The sequence below is a fragment of the Pelecanus crispus genome, chromosome 1, assembly GCF_030463565.1.
Source record: "Pelecanus crispus isolate bPelCri1 chromosome 1, bPelCri1.pri, whole genome shotgun sequence".
NCBI classification, from domain to species: Eukaryota; Metazoa; Chordata; class Aves; order Pelecaniformes; family Pelecanidae; genus Pelecanus; species Pelecanus crispus.
In genome coordinates, this window is record NC_134643.1 from 212,186,386 (window position 1) to 212,199,899 (window position 13,514).

The 13,514-nt window shown below is 36.4% G+C and overlaps 1 protein-coding gene across 1 annotated transcript in view; it reads right to left on the reverse strand.

Annotated features, from left to right (window-relative positions):
• The window catches only part of ARHGAP42 (Rho GTPase activating protein 42), a 168,940-nt gene that overhangs the window by 19,157 nt on the left and 136,269 nt on the right, over positions 1–13,514 (reverse strand). The window contains exons 13-18 of the mRNA XM_075708404.1: positions 11,659–11,721; positions 9,986–10,060; positions 9,209–9,293; positions 7,878–7,936; positions 6,959–7,064; positions 2,024–2,183 (exon numbers count right to left, since the gene is read on the reverse strand). Coding sequence (XP_075564519.1) covers positions 2,024–2,183; positions 6,959–7,064; positions 7,878–7,936; positions 9,209–9,293; positions 9,986–10,060; positions 11,659–11,721 — 548 coding nt within the window. The remainder of the gene's footprint in view (positions 1–2,023; positions 2,184–6,958; positions 7,065–7,877; positions 7,937–9,208; positions 9,294–9,985; positions 10,061–11,658; positions 11,722–13,514) is intronic.

The window sequence follows — 13,514 nt, forward strand, 5'->3', positions numbered from 1 at the left end:
AGCAAGGACAATACAGAAAGTCCAGTAATTTGAGTGACTTTCATTTTTATCACCTGTTCTGCAATATCCAAGACACATGCAGTAGAGGTCTTGAAAGACCCTAAAAACCCTCTTGGATACTTCTAGTAAAAATGATAATTGCCTTGGAGAAGGACCAAAGCAAAAAATATAACCAAAATATTTGCATGGTTTTCTTCCAGATAGCCTTTCTCACCTATTCCTCCTAATGTAGACTGCAAACTCTACTGAGTATCTCTTACGGCATTCTGTGGAAGGAAGTGGAATTAGTTCTGTGGAATGGAGAACAGGTTTTACAGACAAAGATTGCCTATTCAGTTAAGCTGCTGAAGGAATCAGAAGTGTCCAATTTCCATGGTGTAGAGAGGGCCAAGTGTCATAGGTTAAATACCACGCAACGCCAAAATACATCTCTGCAAGGATTTCCAGATCCCCGATCAATAGGGTACTCCCAGAAGAAGATGAAGTGAACAATAAAAAGATACCTCCATGCCACTCATGGAAGTGGAAGGAAGCAAACATACTACCAGAAGGTAGAAAATACTTTAATGGATGTCTTGAGATGCTTTTAAAGTACATTAATACTGTATTAGGCATTAGTGAGTAGCACTTCAATACAAAAATATGTCTGTAGACAGAGAAATAGAGCACGGGTGATTTTGGTTGTGCAGCCATGGTCTTTGTATTGAACAAGCTTGTAATTTTCTGGAAGGGAAATTCAGTGTTGGAAACATGTAATATATATGTTTTGGAGTTACAGGCAAGGAGGCTAATCAGTATCATACTAATTTTTAGGAGTCCCTATGAAATACAACTGATGATACCAAGCAGTACTGTCAGTACTTACTGACCAACCAGTTCAGGGGACCCCAGTATTGACTGGGAACTGCCCCTTAGCTGAGTAACGTGAAATGGAAGAAACCCAAAGTTTTTTCACTTTGTTTTGTTAGTCATCAGAGAAGGTGATCTATATAAACAAAAGATCCCAAAAATAAAATTTCTTTTGATGACCAAGTAAAGGAGGTCTTGACTGTTCTGCTGAGTTCTGAAATCAAATAGTTTAAAATAAAATAAAATCTGAGTTTGGCTTTTCAGTGAAGCTGATACCTGCAACAGTAGTGACTGAAAGTGTTTAAGATTTCATGGATTTTCCCTCTCAAGCCCTGAAACAGTTCTTATTCAATGTTCCAGGAGAGTTTGAGATGGACCTTTGCTGTCTCTGGTCTCTTTGGGGAAAACAAAATAAACCAGGCAGTCATGGACATGCCTTTCTTCAAGGCAAAAGAAGCACCCAGAGAAGTTTGTGTGATCCAGAGTATTCAGAAACTTTTAAATCACAAAGACATGATGGGCTTAAAACCTGTAACTAGGAATAAAACCTCATCTAAGATACATTAGTTTTCTTTTTGCTCTTTTACTTTTGATCTAGCACCTACACACATGAAAAATGACACAGTGCACAGAAATGGGGGATTGTGGGAATCCACATTGATGCTGCTCATGAAAAGAGGAACTGATGGATGGTTGGGGTTTCATGATGTTAGGTGGGACTAGATCTCCACTGTGCAGCTGGCGTATCCCCAAAGGACAGCAATGGTCAGAAGGACTCTGACCTGATGCACTCAGAGGAGAATCCATGCGTTCAGCCAGACTGAACCTTCATATACTGCTAGCATGAGAGAGATGGAGGAGCTGGGAGCAAAGTTATGACATTCTAATTCTGTTTCTAGATATAAGAAGGACACAGCAATCTTCAGAAAGCAACTGAAGATTCAGAGCAACTCCTTCAAAGCATGGGAGATTATGCCTTGGATCTGTACCTTGCAGAGCCACAAAGGACTTGCTAGGAATACAGATCCATAGCATGGGGTGGGAAGAAGGTATTCTTTCTATCAATGACCTTCTACAAATGCTAGTTTTCTTATTCTTAAGAACTTGAGGATGGTAATGAAAATGAGATCTTAGTTCCACTTTATCACAAAACAGTCAGATAATGTCTTTCTACCTTTTCATAATGCTCTATCAGAATTTCAACGACGACATTCTGAAACTTAATGTTCATCATAGCAGCCACGGTTTCTTCTTGGGCTCTCATCAGAGTTGGTCCAAAGATAACACCAAGGTTGGATACAGTCATTAGATTTTGCTGACTGTGTAATGATACCCTTTAAATGAACACAAACAATATGTAATTAAATAGTTGTGCTAAACTACAATTCCAACAGGCAAAAACCTGTTAAGACTATTTCTTTAACAAGATCCCAAGTTCATGGCTCCCCTTTAAAAACATTTTTTAAACTTTCACTTTTACTAGAGTCAAAATGCAGTGTAGTACAACTACTGTATTTCCATTAAGGCTCCCATCCTGCAATAACTTAATGGATAATGAGCACGTCTTCCTAGAGTAAGTATTTCAGTTCCTGACATAATTGACAAGGAAAAGCAACTATCTTTGAAGGTCTCCACAGAGAGATCCAGACCATCTAAAGTTTAGGAGTCTTAGGGTAGGTACCTATCTCTCTCCAATGATTATACAGGAACTTGATGTTGGATTGACTGAAAATACTATGATATAATGGAGGTCACCCATATACCTTAGCTCTCATGTAAAGGAAAGAAACTTAGTTACTGAAAAACACTTACATTGCAATAGGATCGCTTTATTAATGCGTTGAAAACACAGGATCAATGGGGTCAGTGAAATCATTGTTTCTGTGGTATAGATAACACTAGATGATCATAAAAACGTCTTCTGGCTTTAAAATACATTAACCTTTTACTTCTGTATATTCTGTTATCGCTTACTGTACCTTTTCTGTTATTTTTCTTCTTAATGTAGAATTGAGAAACTTAGTTTTCCAATAACTTAGCAGATAGTAAAATGAAAACCATCAATCACTAATCCTCAATGCCCCTTTTCTCTCCTTACGAATAAGATTTGCCAAATAAAAACCATATCATCATAAATCCTTTGAAATAACTGCCAGTGATTCCCCATTCACAGCTGCCCTATTGTCTCACGTCTGAGAAATATGCCAAGTAAAGATTTGATAATTGCCTTAATGCTTAATTTTACTGAACCTGCTACCAAATAGAATCAGTTATTGAGGCACTTGTTCACGTTTTCCTCTTCCTTTTTACTGCTATCTGCTACCATTGTCAAGCTGAGCATTTTTAGCCATTTCCTACATAATTAAAATAACCCTTGTACCTTGTAAAATTAAGAAACAGTAAAACCTACAAAATACTGGAAGACTAGCAGGAAGGAGCAAACTTTTATCTTCCGGTTTTCTCTGACAGCCTTCATTAATCAGGTTTATGGAGACATCTGCTATGTTTTCCTTCCAATAATATTCTCAGATAGCTTGATTTGTTCTTAAAATGTTATACAAACATTAGCAAAATGATCTATCTGATGTCAGAGTTTGGTAGCAAATAACACAATTACTACCTTCTTACAAAAATTAAAAAGGCAGTGACAAAAAGACTGTGAGATTTTCCTAAGGCTACTGGGGGATTTTGTTAGGATCAGGATCAAACCCATGTCTGGACTCACACATTTCTCTCAGTCTCGCTGTTGAGCAGGCACTAATGATACACAGAATGAATAGAATAGTAGAATTATCTTGGTATAGAGGTAAGAGAGACTGTACAATTACTTCTGTAATGAAGTACTACCACCCTCATATTTGGAACTGGAATGTTTTAGGACCTCATTTACATCAAGAAGCAGGAGAAATATCGGAAAGGGGTTTGTATTGGAGACAACATGATTATAAACTGCAGAAAAATAAATGCCTATCTTCTTAAATGTTTCCTGTGTTGCTTCATTAAGTTATGCCAAAAAAACTTTCCAAAATTTTACTTCAGACAGACACGCTGGCAGAGATCGTTATTTAGAAGCCATATCATGAAAATGACTACCTTGTTAAGGCACTTTTTTAGCCAATTATCTTAATCTAATTTTCTCCGTACAGATCTTATGTTTGGCTTAGTTGACTAAGGGGTGTTTGGGAAGTCCACTAGTATTTTAATGAAAATGGAATTTTGAATTACTCAGCTCTAGGTTTGTTAGAAAAACCTAAAAAAAACCCCAACCTCTTTGCAATGTTACCCTCCTTTGTGCTGCACAGTGACTGTTAAGGTCTCTTACACAAACATTATAGTCTTATAGCATAAGACAGAAAGTAATGTTTGTCCTGTGTTCAGGTTTCCTTGGTTACAAATTTGGTAGCTTGGTTAATAAAAGGAATGGTGAATTTAATAACATTGTAACCAGAAAGACTTTCTACAAAGCATTTCAAAGGCCTAATTTCTTGCAAAAGAGAAAAAAAAACCCAGGCTGGTAAATGGATCATTTTGATAACTAATTTCCCCTGACCTAGTCCTACTGTTGCTGGGCTACTGAATAGATACAGGCCAAGGTAATCATGCATTTCAGTTGGCTGTAAGGCATTCATTAAGGTGCAGTTGCTTTCTCCTCAAAATCTCTTTCTTGAGATATATCACCAGTAATTTTTTGATACTGCCAGATTGCAGACTCCTGACTATCTACCTTAGAAAAGTACGGTGTTATTAAATCATACCAAAGAATGATTTATTCTTTAAAGTAGACAGGTAATTTGACTAGGAAAGTTTTAAAAAAAAATGAGTTACCTATCTGAAAATAACACCAAACTTTCCATGTTTGCCTAGCTGCTGACCGAGTATACACTCGTACAGTATCACCTCTCTACAGGGTGCTTTTCAGGATTTGTTGGTTTTGTTTGTTTGTTTTTAGTATGATCTACATCCCACATCATCTAGATAGTGTTTCATTTTGCACAGTGACTTAAAAGTCAAGGTAGGCAGAGACGTAAAGACCTTAAGACCTAAACCAAGAAAAAATAATATTACCCTTACTTTACAACCCATAGTTAAAGGTTTCACCTAGACACAAAAGCATACATAAAGGAACTGAACTGCTACAAGAAATACAGGGAAAGGATGCACATTTTGAAATTGGATTTTAAACAAAAGAATGAAGCAACACGAGGTTGGGGCTTTTTCATATTTTCCCATTTACATAAAATCAGGCACTTTATCTGCCATTTGTTCCTTGAAAAATCTCCACACAGTGGTAGGAAAAAGATGAGGAAGGAAGATAACTAATACACTCAAGAGACTAATTTTGAATTCAGTCTCATTAGAATTGGTAGCATAAACAACAGCTGGCAAATTATATAAGAAATTAGAAGGGGTGAATTGAATGTTGGAAAGAAAAGAATTGAATGTTGGAAAGAAAAGAACTGAAAGTTTTCAGTATAAAACCATAAGATTACATTTACCAGAATGAGAATTGCATCAAAGATGTGATAGGCAAGAGTTAAAGAGAACAATTAAAGAAGGGAATACTGCAGGCACGCTTTTCTTTGGAAATGCATCTTAGGTCATATTGAGAATAAAGAGGCCAGAAAAAGAGGTCAAGAAAGAAATGCTTGCCTATAACTAATTCTGTTTAGAAATAAGTCAGTTCCTATGAATATATATTTCTAATTTTGGGACTTCCAGACACACAGCTTTTACAAAATCATTAATCCCTCATTAAATGTTTTAACTTTTTAGAGGGTTAGAAAGCAGTAGATACTACATTTTTTAGCTAATCAAACAACTCTGTGAATAATGAAACTTATAACGCTTGCTTTCATCTGGTTCTCTGGGTCACCCCATGTCTAACGAGATGCAAGGTCTGCCTAATCAGTTTTTGCCACGGAAGCATACACAGCAGCTCCCTATCATGTTAGTTCTCCAGAGGCTAATGACATAAAGGGCTAAAAATAATTTATTAGGGCTAAGGAATTTCCTATCAAAGAAATTTTCAAAGTTCTCACATCTATAAGAGGAAGCAAAACTGCATTAGGCTCCACTGTAGACAGCTTACTGCAGGCTGTGGCTCAGGCTGTGATCAAAAAAGCAAAATAGCTGAGACGTAATGAACAAAATGAAAACAATATGGACTCCTCTCTTATGTCTTCTACATATCTCAGTCATGTGGGCCTATCTGAACAACTGCTGTTTCAGTATTCACATTCCCAGATCACTGATAAATGTACTAAAAAGTATACAGCGTCCTAAATCAGAAAGAATAATACATATTAAAAAGTCTTCAGCAAATACCAGTTAAAACCGACCAAAGATTTGGTAAAACTTACATGAAAAACATTTGATGCAGAAACAGGATAAATTATTATGTAGTAATAGTATGTAATCATAGCTAGTGACATAGAGAGAAATAAGAGAATAAAAACTTGTCTTTTCTGTCTCACAGCACATGCTAAGTGTAATTCAGTGAAGACAAAAGGTCATCAGTTCAAAAAAATAAAAAATCTTTTCCACCTGACATTTAATTAATATTCAGAGCTGACAAAACAAGGGAGATTCAAACGTGGGTTTGGACATTTATCTAGATATCAAAAATATAAATAATAATACTTCAAACTAGTGTCTTCAAATGATACTACACTTCAGTGCTGTTAGAGAGAAAAACAAGATCAAACATGAAGGACAATTATTATCACATTAGTCTCCATTTCTGAAACAGTGTGGGACCTTGAGTCAGATTCAAAGCAGTGTTTTCTATCAACCTTAGCATAGTTTTAGATGTTTCTTAAATTTAATTAGTGCCAATTCCTGTAATAAGTAGGAACGTGAAAGAAAACATTAGTGGGTTTATTTTATAAATGTAGTTGGTCATCTTGGTGACTCTTTATGGTGTTATTTTTTATTTTGTTTCTATGGTGAGTATGCTTCAGCTATGTTGAGAACAGCATTTTAGAAATTAAATGTAATTTCAAGTGGCATTGTTTCAACACAGAGAATGGATTAAGCAACACTGACAAATTTAAAGCAGAAATAATCACATCTTACAATAATACCGAAGAGAAAAATAAAAAATAATTACTTGACCAAGTGCTTGATAAGGATGTCCAGCATCTCTCTGTTCTTCTCTGGTAACTTATGCACGAGGGCATGCACTGCCTCAACTCTGTAGTTCTGATCATCTGACTCTATTAAACAGAAAACAAATATTGTTGATAAAATAGAACATGTGCTAAGATGCGACTACAGATGGCACCAATGCCTGTACGCTAATGCACACATGCATTACAATAAGCCAAACACAAGAAGCCTTTAAAATAATGAGGACAATTTGATTATATTTATTACAACATTCCAAAATCTGTATTTCAAATAACTCGCCAAAGGAGTTACCACTGATACTGGAACCAATTAAATTTGTCGCAATTTTATCCCTATGTGCCACTTCAGTGAAACCCAAGATTTTACCCCTTGACATTTAAAATACCTAAAATTCTTGAGTGTCTTTTATCAAGGCAAGAGGAAATGGGGAAATAACTTCAAATTCTAAACTGCAGTTGTTAGAAAAACAATCTTACTATCTCCGTATCTAATTACTCCATTTGTGAAAAGAAGATAATTATCACCCCCTCCAGTTTCTCAACGCAAGCTGGGAAAATAAAGGTCCCTGGGTAAGGATGAATGCTATGAAAGAATTATGAGCCCATATAAAACAAACAAACATATAAATCAAGGTTCAAAATTACATGCAGAAGGCAGTCACACAGAACCTCTAAAAAGATCAGAACAAACCACTGAACAGCTTCACCTAGTGTGACTTCTCTGTTTTGAGGGTTTTCATGTGGCACTGTACTGTCACATACAGCGACATGGAAGAACGCAGATCCATGGCTGGATCCACTGAATAATAGACCAAGGAGAAAAATATGGATAGTAACTGAGGAGATTAAGGGTTAGAAACAACATTACTTCCATGAAGGTATATTTATTACTTTACTTACTAACAGCAACAATGAAATCTTTGTGCAGCTTGAAAGTCATCAGTGGTTCTGAAAGACACCTGGTTGTAAAAGATATTAAAAAGAAAGTAAAAAACCCCTGCATTACTCAAAGTCTTTTTAAGTTTTATGGGTGTGATTATGAGAGCCCTCAACACCTACATAATGTATATTGGTATGTTGTAGGAAACCAAAATCAGTGATGACTGATTGCAAGTAGTATACAACTCAGTCATGTACATGGTCTGAAAATCTCTTTGAGCTGAATCTGGTGTCACCATATAAGATAATAAGGGAAATACTACTGGCACTGACTTCAGCACAGACACTCAGTGTTTTCTGGCTTCCATACTGTAGAACGGGAATAAATACAGATGCAGAACATGGGACAGTGGGCTGCAGAAGTGATCTTTTGCCCAAGAAAAGCAAAAACACGATGAAACTTAGGACTGAAATTCTGATCTGAGAGATCTAGAACTGTCATCCTCTGAAAAGCAGACTGTGATTTGCCTTACAGACACAAACACACAGCTACTGTTAGCTCACGTTCCAATTTCACAAATACAGTATATACAATGATTTGTGCTTCTGAAGATGTATTATAAATTTCTTCAACCAAAGCCAGTCTTTTCAATGAAGTTTACATGAGCATTGCAGTATAAATCCTAGGCATATTTTCCAGAGTGAATAGGGATTTCTGATGCCGTCCTTTGTTAGGTGACCAGTTTAGGAAATCTGGATTTTTAGAAGGCATAGAACACCCACCATCTGGATTTGATGCGTTTTATTATATTTCTTTTGAATGTTACATATTGAGACCCATAAAAGAGTTATCTTGGAAGTACCATAATTCTAGAAAATTCTGTCTCTTATTAGCAAAAATTTTAAGAGGAAATGTAGTGTGGGAGGAATATTGTGTTTGTGAAGACACAACAGCACAGGATAAAAACCTATGCTTTTGCAGAGATTTTTATTCTGCTCCAACAATGATGCCATGAAACCTCATGGTACACAGCTTAAGGGACTCAGAAAAGAAAGACTGAGCAGAACATGCTTTGTGGTTAATGTAAAAGATTTTAAATACAAACAATGCAATTAATTAAATTCTCCCAAATTTAGGGTGATATATATAAGGCATGACTATTTTAATAATGCAGAAAGTGTATGACAAATTTTAGATTTAGTATTACACATAATCATAGGCGTATTAGGCAAGATAATAATATACTCAATTATTACCATGCTAATGGATACAAGAAATGTAATATGATATTAATAAGCAAAAGATTAACGGGCCAGAAAAGAAACACTGGGATTTGTTACAGCATACTTACCTGAGGTAGTTTTTTAGTCCACTTGTTATTGTTTTATTGTCCCAAAGTTCCATATCAATATCCATATCAGGAGGAGATTTAGGGGCTGGTAGAAATTTGAATTATGATTGTGTTATAGTTTGACTAACACACTAACTAGAAAAGCAACAAACCAGAAGCTAATGGAGCTGTCACTTAGCTCATGTGATTACTTATTAGCCAGGTTAACTACTGATCTGATCAATTTGAATTTTTTATCTCTGCCAGAGTATTAATAATTATGTATAAACCACTCATATTTAGTACCTGTAAACATTAACTATACACACGGTATCAAAGTGTAAAGTAAGCCCAAGTCAACAGAGAATCACTCATGTATTTGGCTTAGACATTCAAACACAAGCATCAGAGAGTGAAATTAGCAGGAAAAGTGAAAGACTAAAACAACTACCTATTAAACTGAGTTATGCTGTGTTACAGAACTAAGCTCTGGAACACTTCTGAAATATGCCAAATAGATACCAATAAATAGAACTTTAAAGCTAAAAGAAGAAATGTATTTTATCAGTAATTTACTCATGTATATCAATGATTGCATCCAGAAATTGAACACTAACGCACAGAAGAAAACAGTTAGATGGATCACTCATCTTAAGACTGCAAACTCAATTTAGTGGCAGTAAGTGAACATACAAAATTGTAAATATTATGACACATTCTTCTGAGCACAGCAGTGAAAGCAAAAGGGACCACAGCACACACGCTGCACACTGACAAAAGTTCACTTCAGATACTTACAAAATATGGTATTCATCAGCTTTTGCACCTTGGAGTTTACACCTCCTATTCTGTACAGCCCCAGGATTGTAATACCTACATTGGGAAAACAAGCACAATGAAAATAATGAAAATATGGTTATTTCAATATATGCTGATGCATCCTTGGTGTATGTTTTCAAAACATCTAAATGTATTTATGGAAAATTGTACAATTACATTCTTGAGTACTGCTTTACCCTACTGAATTCTCTTCTGGGATAGAGAAATGCATTCCACTGAATCCATGCCATACTATACACTAATCATAATTTTACATTAACAGAACCCTTTTGACCATATTAGCAAACAACAAGGACATGGCTGCGAAAAGTGAAAAATAAGACCCAAAAGCAGTCTTACAACACATTACACATCAACATGTTTATCTTACCTAGACTTCAGCGGAATTACTATGCACCTATATTTGCTTAGACCATCATCCCTTCCAATCAAGATGTGATTGACATTTATAGAAGAAATAATGATTGTACCCAAAATAAAAACATATACTGTACACCGTTGCAAAACTGCAGTTGAGAATTTATATGTTATCCCCATGCAAAATAGAGAGAGACAGTCAACTCCCAATTCACCCATGAGTTTCAATTGTTGGGGTTTTTGTAATAGCACAGATACTACTAATGTTGAAAGTGTGACATTCATAACACAGTATTTCAGTATTCCAGTGATGACAATTTTATTGTTTTTAACTGCCTTTTAAAATCAGCAGGATTTGAAAGTCTTCCCTTCTCCCTACTTCAGGTCTTACCATTTAAAAATTGCCCACTTTTCCTTTGAAAACAACATTCCAAGTCTGATCTCACTTAGATAACCTAGGTGTTTTACTTGAAACCTCCCCCCCTCCAAAAAAATGCAAGTTCTGAGTCAGCAGTGATTCAAAAGCTACATAACATTTTTACCTGAGAAACTGAATTCATGTTGAGCTCAACGTGGCACAGAGAGACCACACAGCTTTTGGATTAGAAGAGAGTTGCATACTGACAGTTCAGTGGATGGACAGGAAAAGATTACCTCTTTTTATGGAAGATGATACAGCCATACCTCTTCATTTGAAAGGGGATAATTAAAAACTTGCTGTGAGTTGCAAGACATCACCTCATCAATACAGTGATTATTCTTTTCTTTTTGTACATTCTCACTACCAAAAATTAGTTTCTAAACATTTAAAAAAATGGAAAAACCATGTGCAAAATGAGTGAATAAAATGATAGGAGTTATGCTCTGCAAAAAAGATGTTCCAGCAGAGAGTATTCATGCCACTTTTTGGTCTTCAGGTTTCACACCAGAAGCCAAAGTTGGGAGCTGAGGATCCCTACAGTTTTACCACAAGAAAGCACAATTCAGTGCACACAGATTAAAGACTAAAGATGTGTGCAACTTTATTAAGCTGTCTAAACAACATGAAGTTACAGAAAATGTTTAAAAAGCCCACTTAAATACATTAAGAACTGTTGCTGGAACTTGTGGCAACAGTTTTAAGTGTAAAGCACACAGATAAAATGTGAAAAGTACAGACTAAATGGTGGACACACTCCAAAACACAGCTGTAAGACATGTAGAATTAATGAAAGTAATATTTGAGAACAAATACTCATAATAATCTAATACATAATTTGTGATTTAATACAAACCTCTTGTTTCTACAGCATGAATACATTTCCTCACAAAGTTGAAACCTGCTTCATTTAAGAACACTATAAAAAAAGAAAAACAGGTAATTCTTTTCTAACTTTTCAATACACAAAATCTCTGTGTTTAGCTACATTCACATGTTAGTCAAGGTGGACTGATACACACCTATCCACGAGATTATGATACTTATTCTATAATAGTATTCTTGTAGATATATCCTTAGCACTCAAAATTTACCTTTCTAATCACTAGTGTATCATTAGGAGAAGAATATTCTACTGTCTTTCTCAGAAATCAATAGTCCCTCTGTACATACAGCTAAAAGCTTGTTGCTTTAAAATGACATTACCGTACTCCCTTCCCTCTGCTGAGGAAAATACTTTTAAGAGTTCAGAATCTACATTATGAACAGAATATATTCATTGGTTTTAACACAACAACATTCTTTGTTCTTTGCACATGCATGTAACAGCTCACAAAATGCTAACATAGGAAAACAATCTTTGTTATTGACTTTAATTAGTGAGCTTATTTTCAAGTGAATGTTTTTCTCATTAATTGTTGTATCTTCAATGCTCACTGCTCTAACTAGCTAAATAAAGATCTTAAACCAGCATATTTGTCACCATTACAATAAACACTGTCATAAAAAACCCACACGTAGTGGCTTAAATTTTAGATTTCCAGAGTCTCAAATATACCTCCAATGAAGACGTACGTCCATATCTGACACATCTCTCTCTCTCTGAGATACGTACACCCACACATATATTTAAATTATTTTTACATATTTGTGTTAATATAATATTATGTTAATAACATATATGTCTTAATATAATGTTAATACAATTCTACAAATAAGTCTCACAGTATCTTTAAATATACTCATTTCATTACTCGGTGTATGTGCAATAGGTGCATATACACCTAAAATCAAAAAGATGTGATGGTCCAAGGCCAGTTGTATGAGATTCAACAAAGCCAAGTGCCGGGTCCTGCACTTGGGTCATAACAACCCCATGCAACACTACAGGCTCTCTACAACTACCTGAAAGGAGGTTGTAGCGAGGTGGGTGTTGGTCTCTTCTCCTATGTAGTTAGCGATAGGATGAGAGGAAATGGGCTCAAGCTGTGCCAGGGGAGGTTTAGGTTGGAAATTAGGAAAAATTTCTTTATGGAAAGGGTGGTCAAGAATTGGAACAGGCTGCTCGGAGAGGTGGTGGAGTCACCATCCCTGGAAGTGTTCAAAAAACGGGTAGATGTGGCACTTGGGGACATGGTTTAGTCTAGTCTACCCTTGATTGGTTTAGTGTGGACTTGGTAGTGTAGGTTAATGGTTGGACTGGATGATCTTAAAGGTCTTTTCCAACCTAAATGATTCTGTGATTCTAAGAGTGGCTGGAAAGCTGTCTGGCCAAAAAGGACCTGGGGGTGTTGGTAGACAGCCGGCTGAACATGAGCCAGCAGTGTGCCCAGGTGGCCAAGAAGGCCAACAGCATCCTGGCTTGTATCAGGAATAGTGTGGCCAGCAGGAGCAGGGAAGTGATCATCCTCCTGTACTCGGCCCCGGTGAGGCCGCACCTGGAATACTGTGTCCAGTTTTGGGCCCCTCAATACAAGAAAGACATTGAGGTGCTGGAGCGTGTCCAGAGAAGGGCAACGAAGCTGGTGAAGGGTCTGGGGCACAGGCCTTATGAGGAGCGGCTGAGGGAACTGGGGTTGTTTAGCCTGGAGAAGAGGAGGCTGAGGGGAGACCTTATCGCTCTCTACAGCTACCTGAAAGGAGGTTGTAGTGAGGTGGGTGTTGGTCTCTTCTGCCAAGTAACAAGTGATAGGACACGAGGGAATGGCCTCA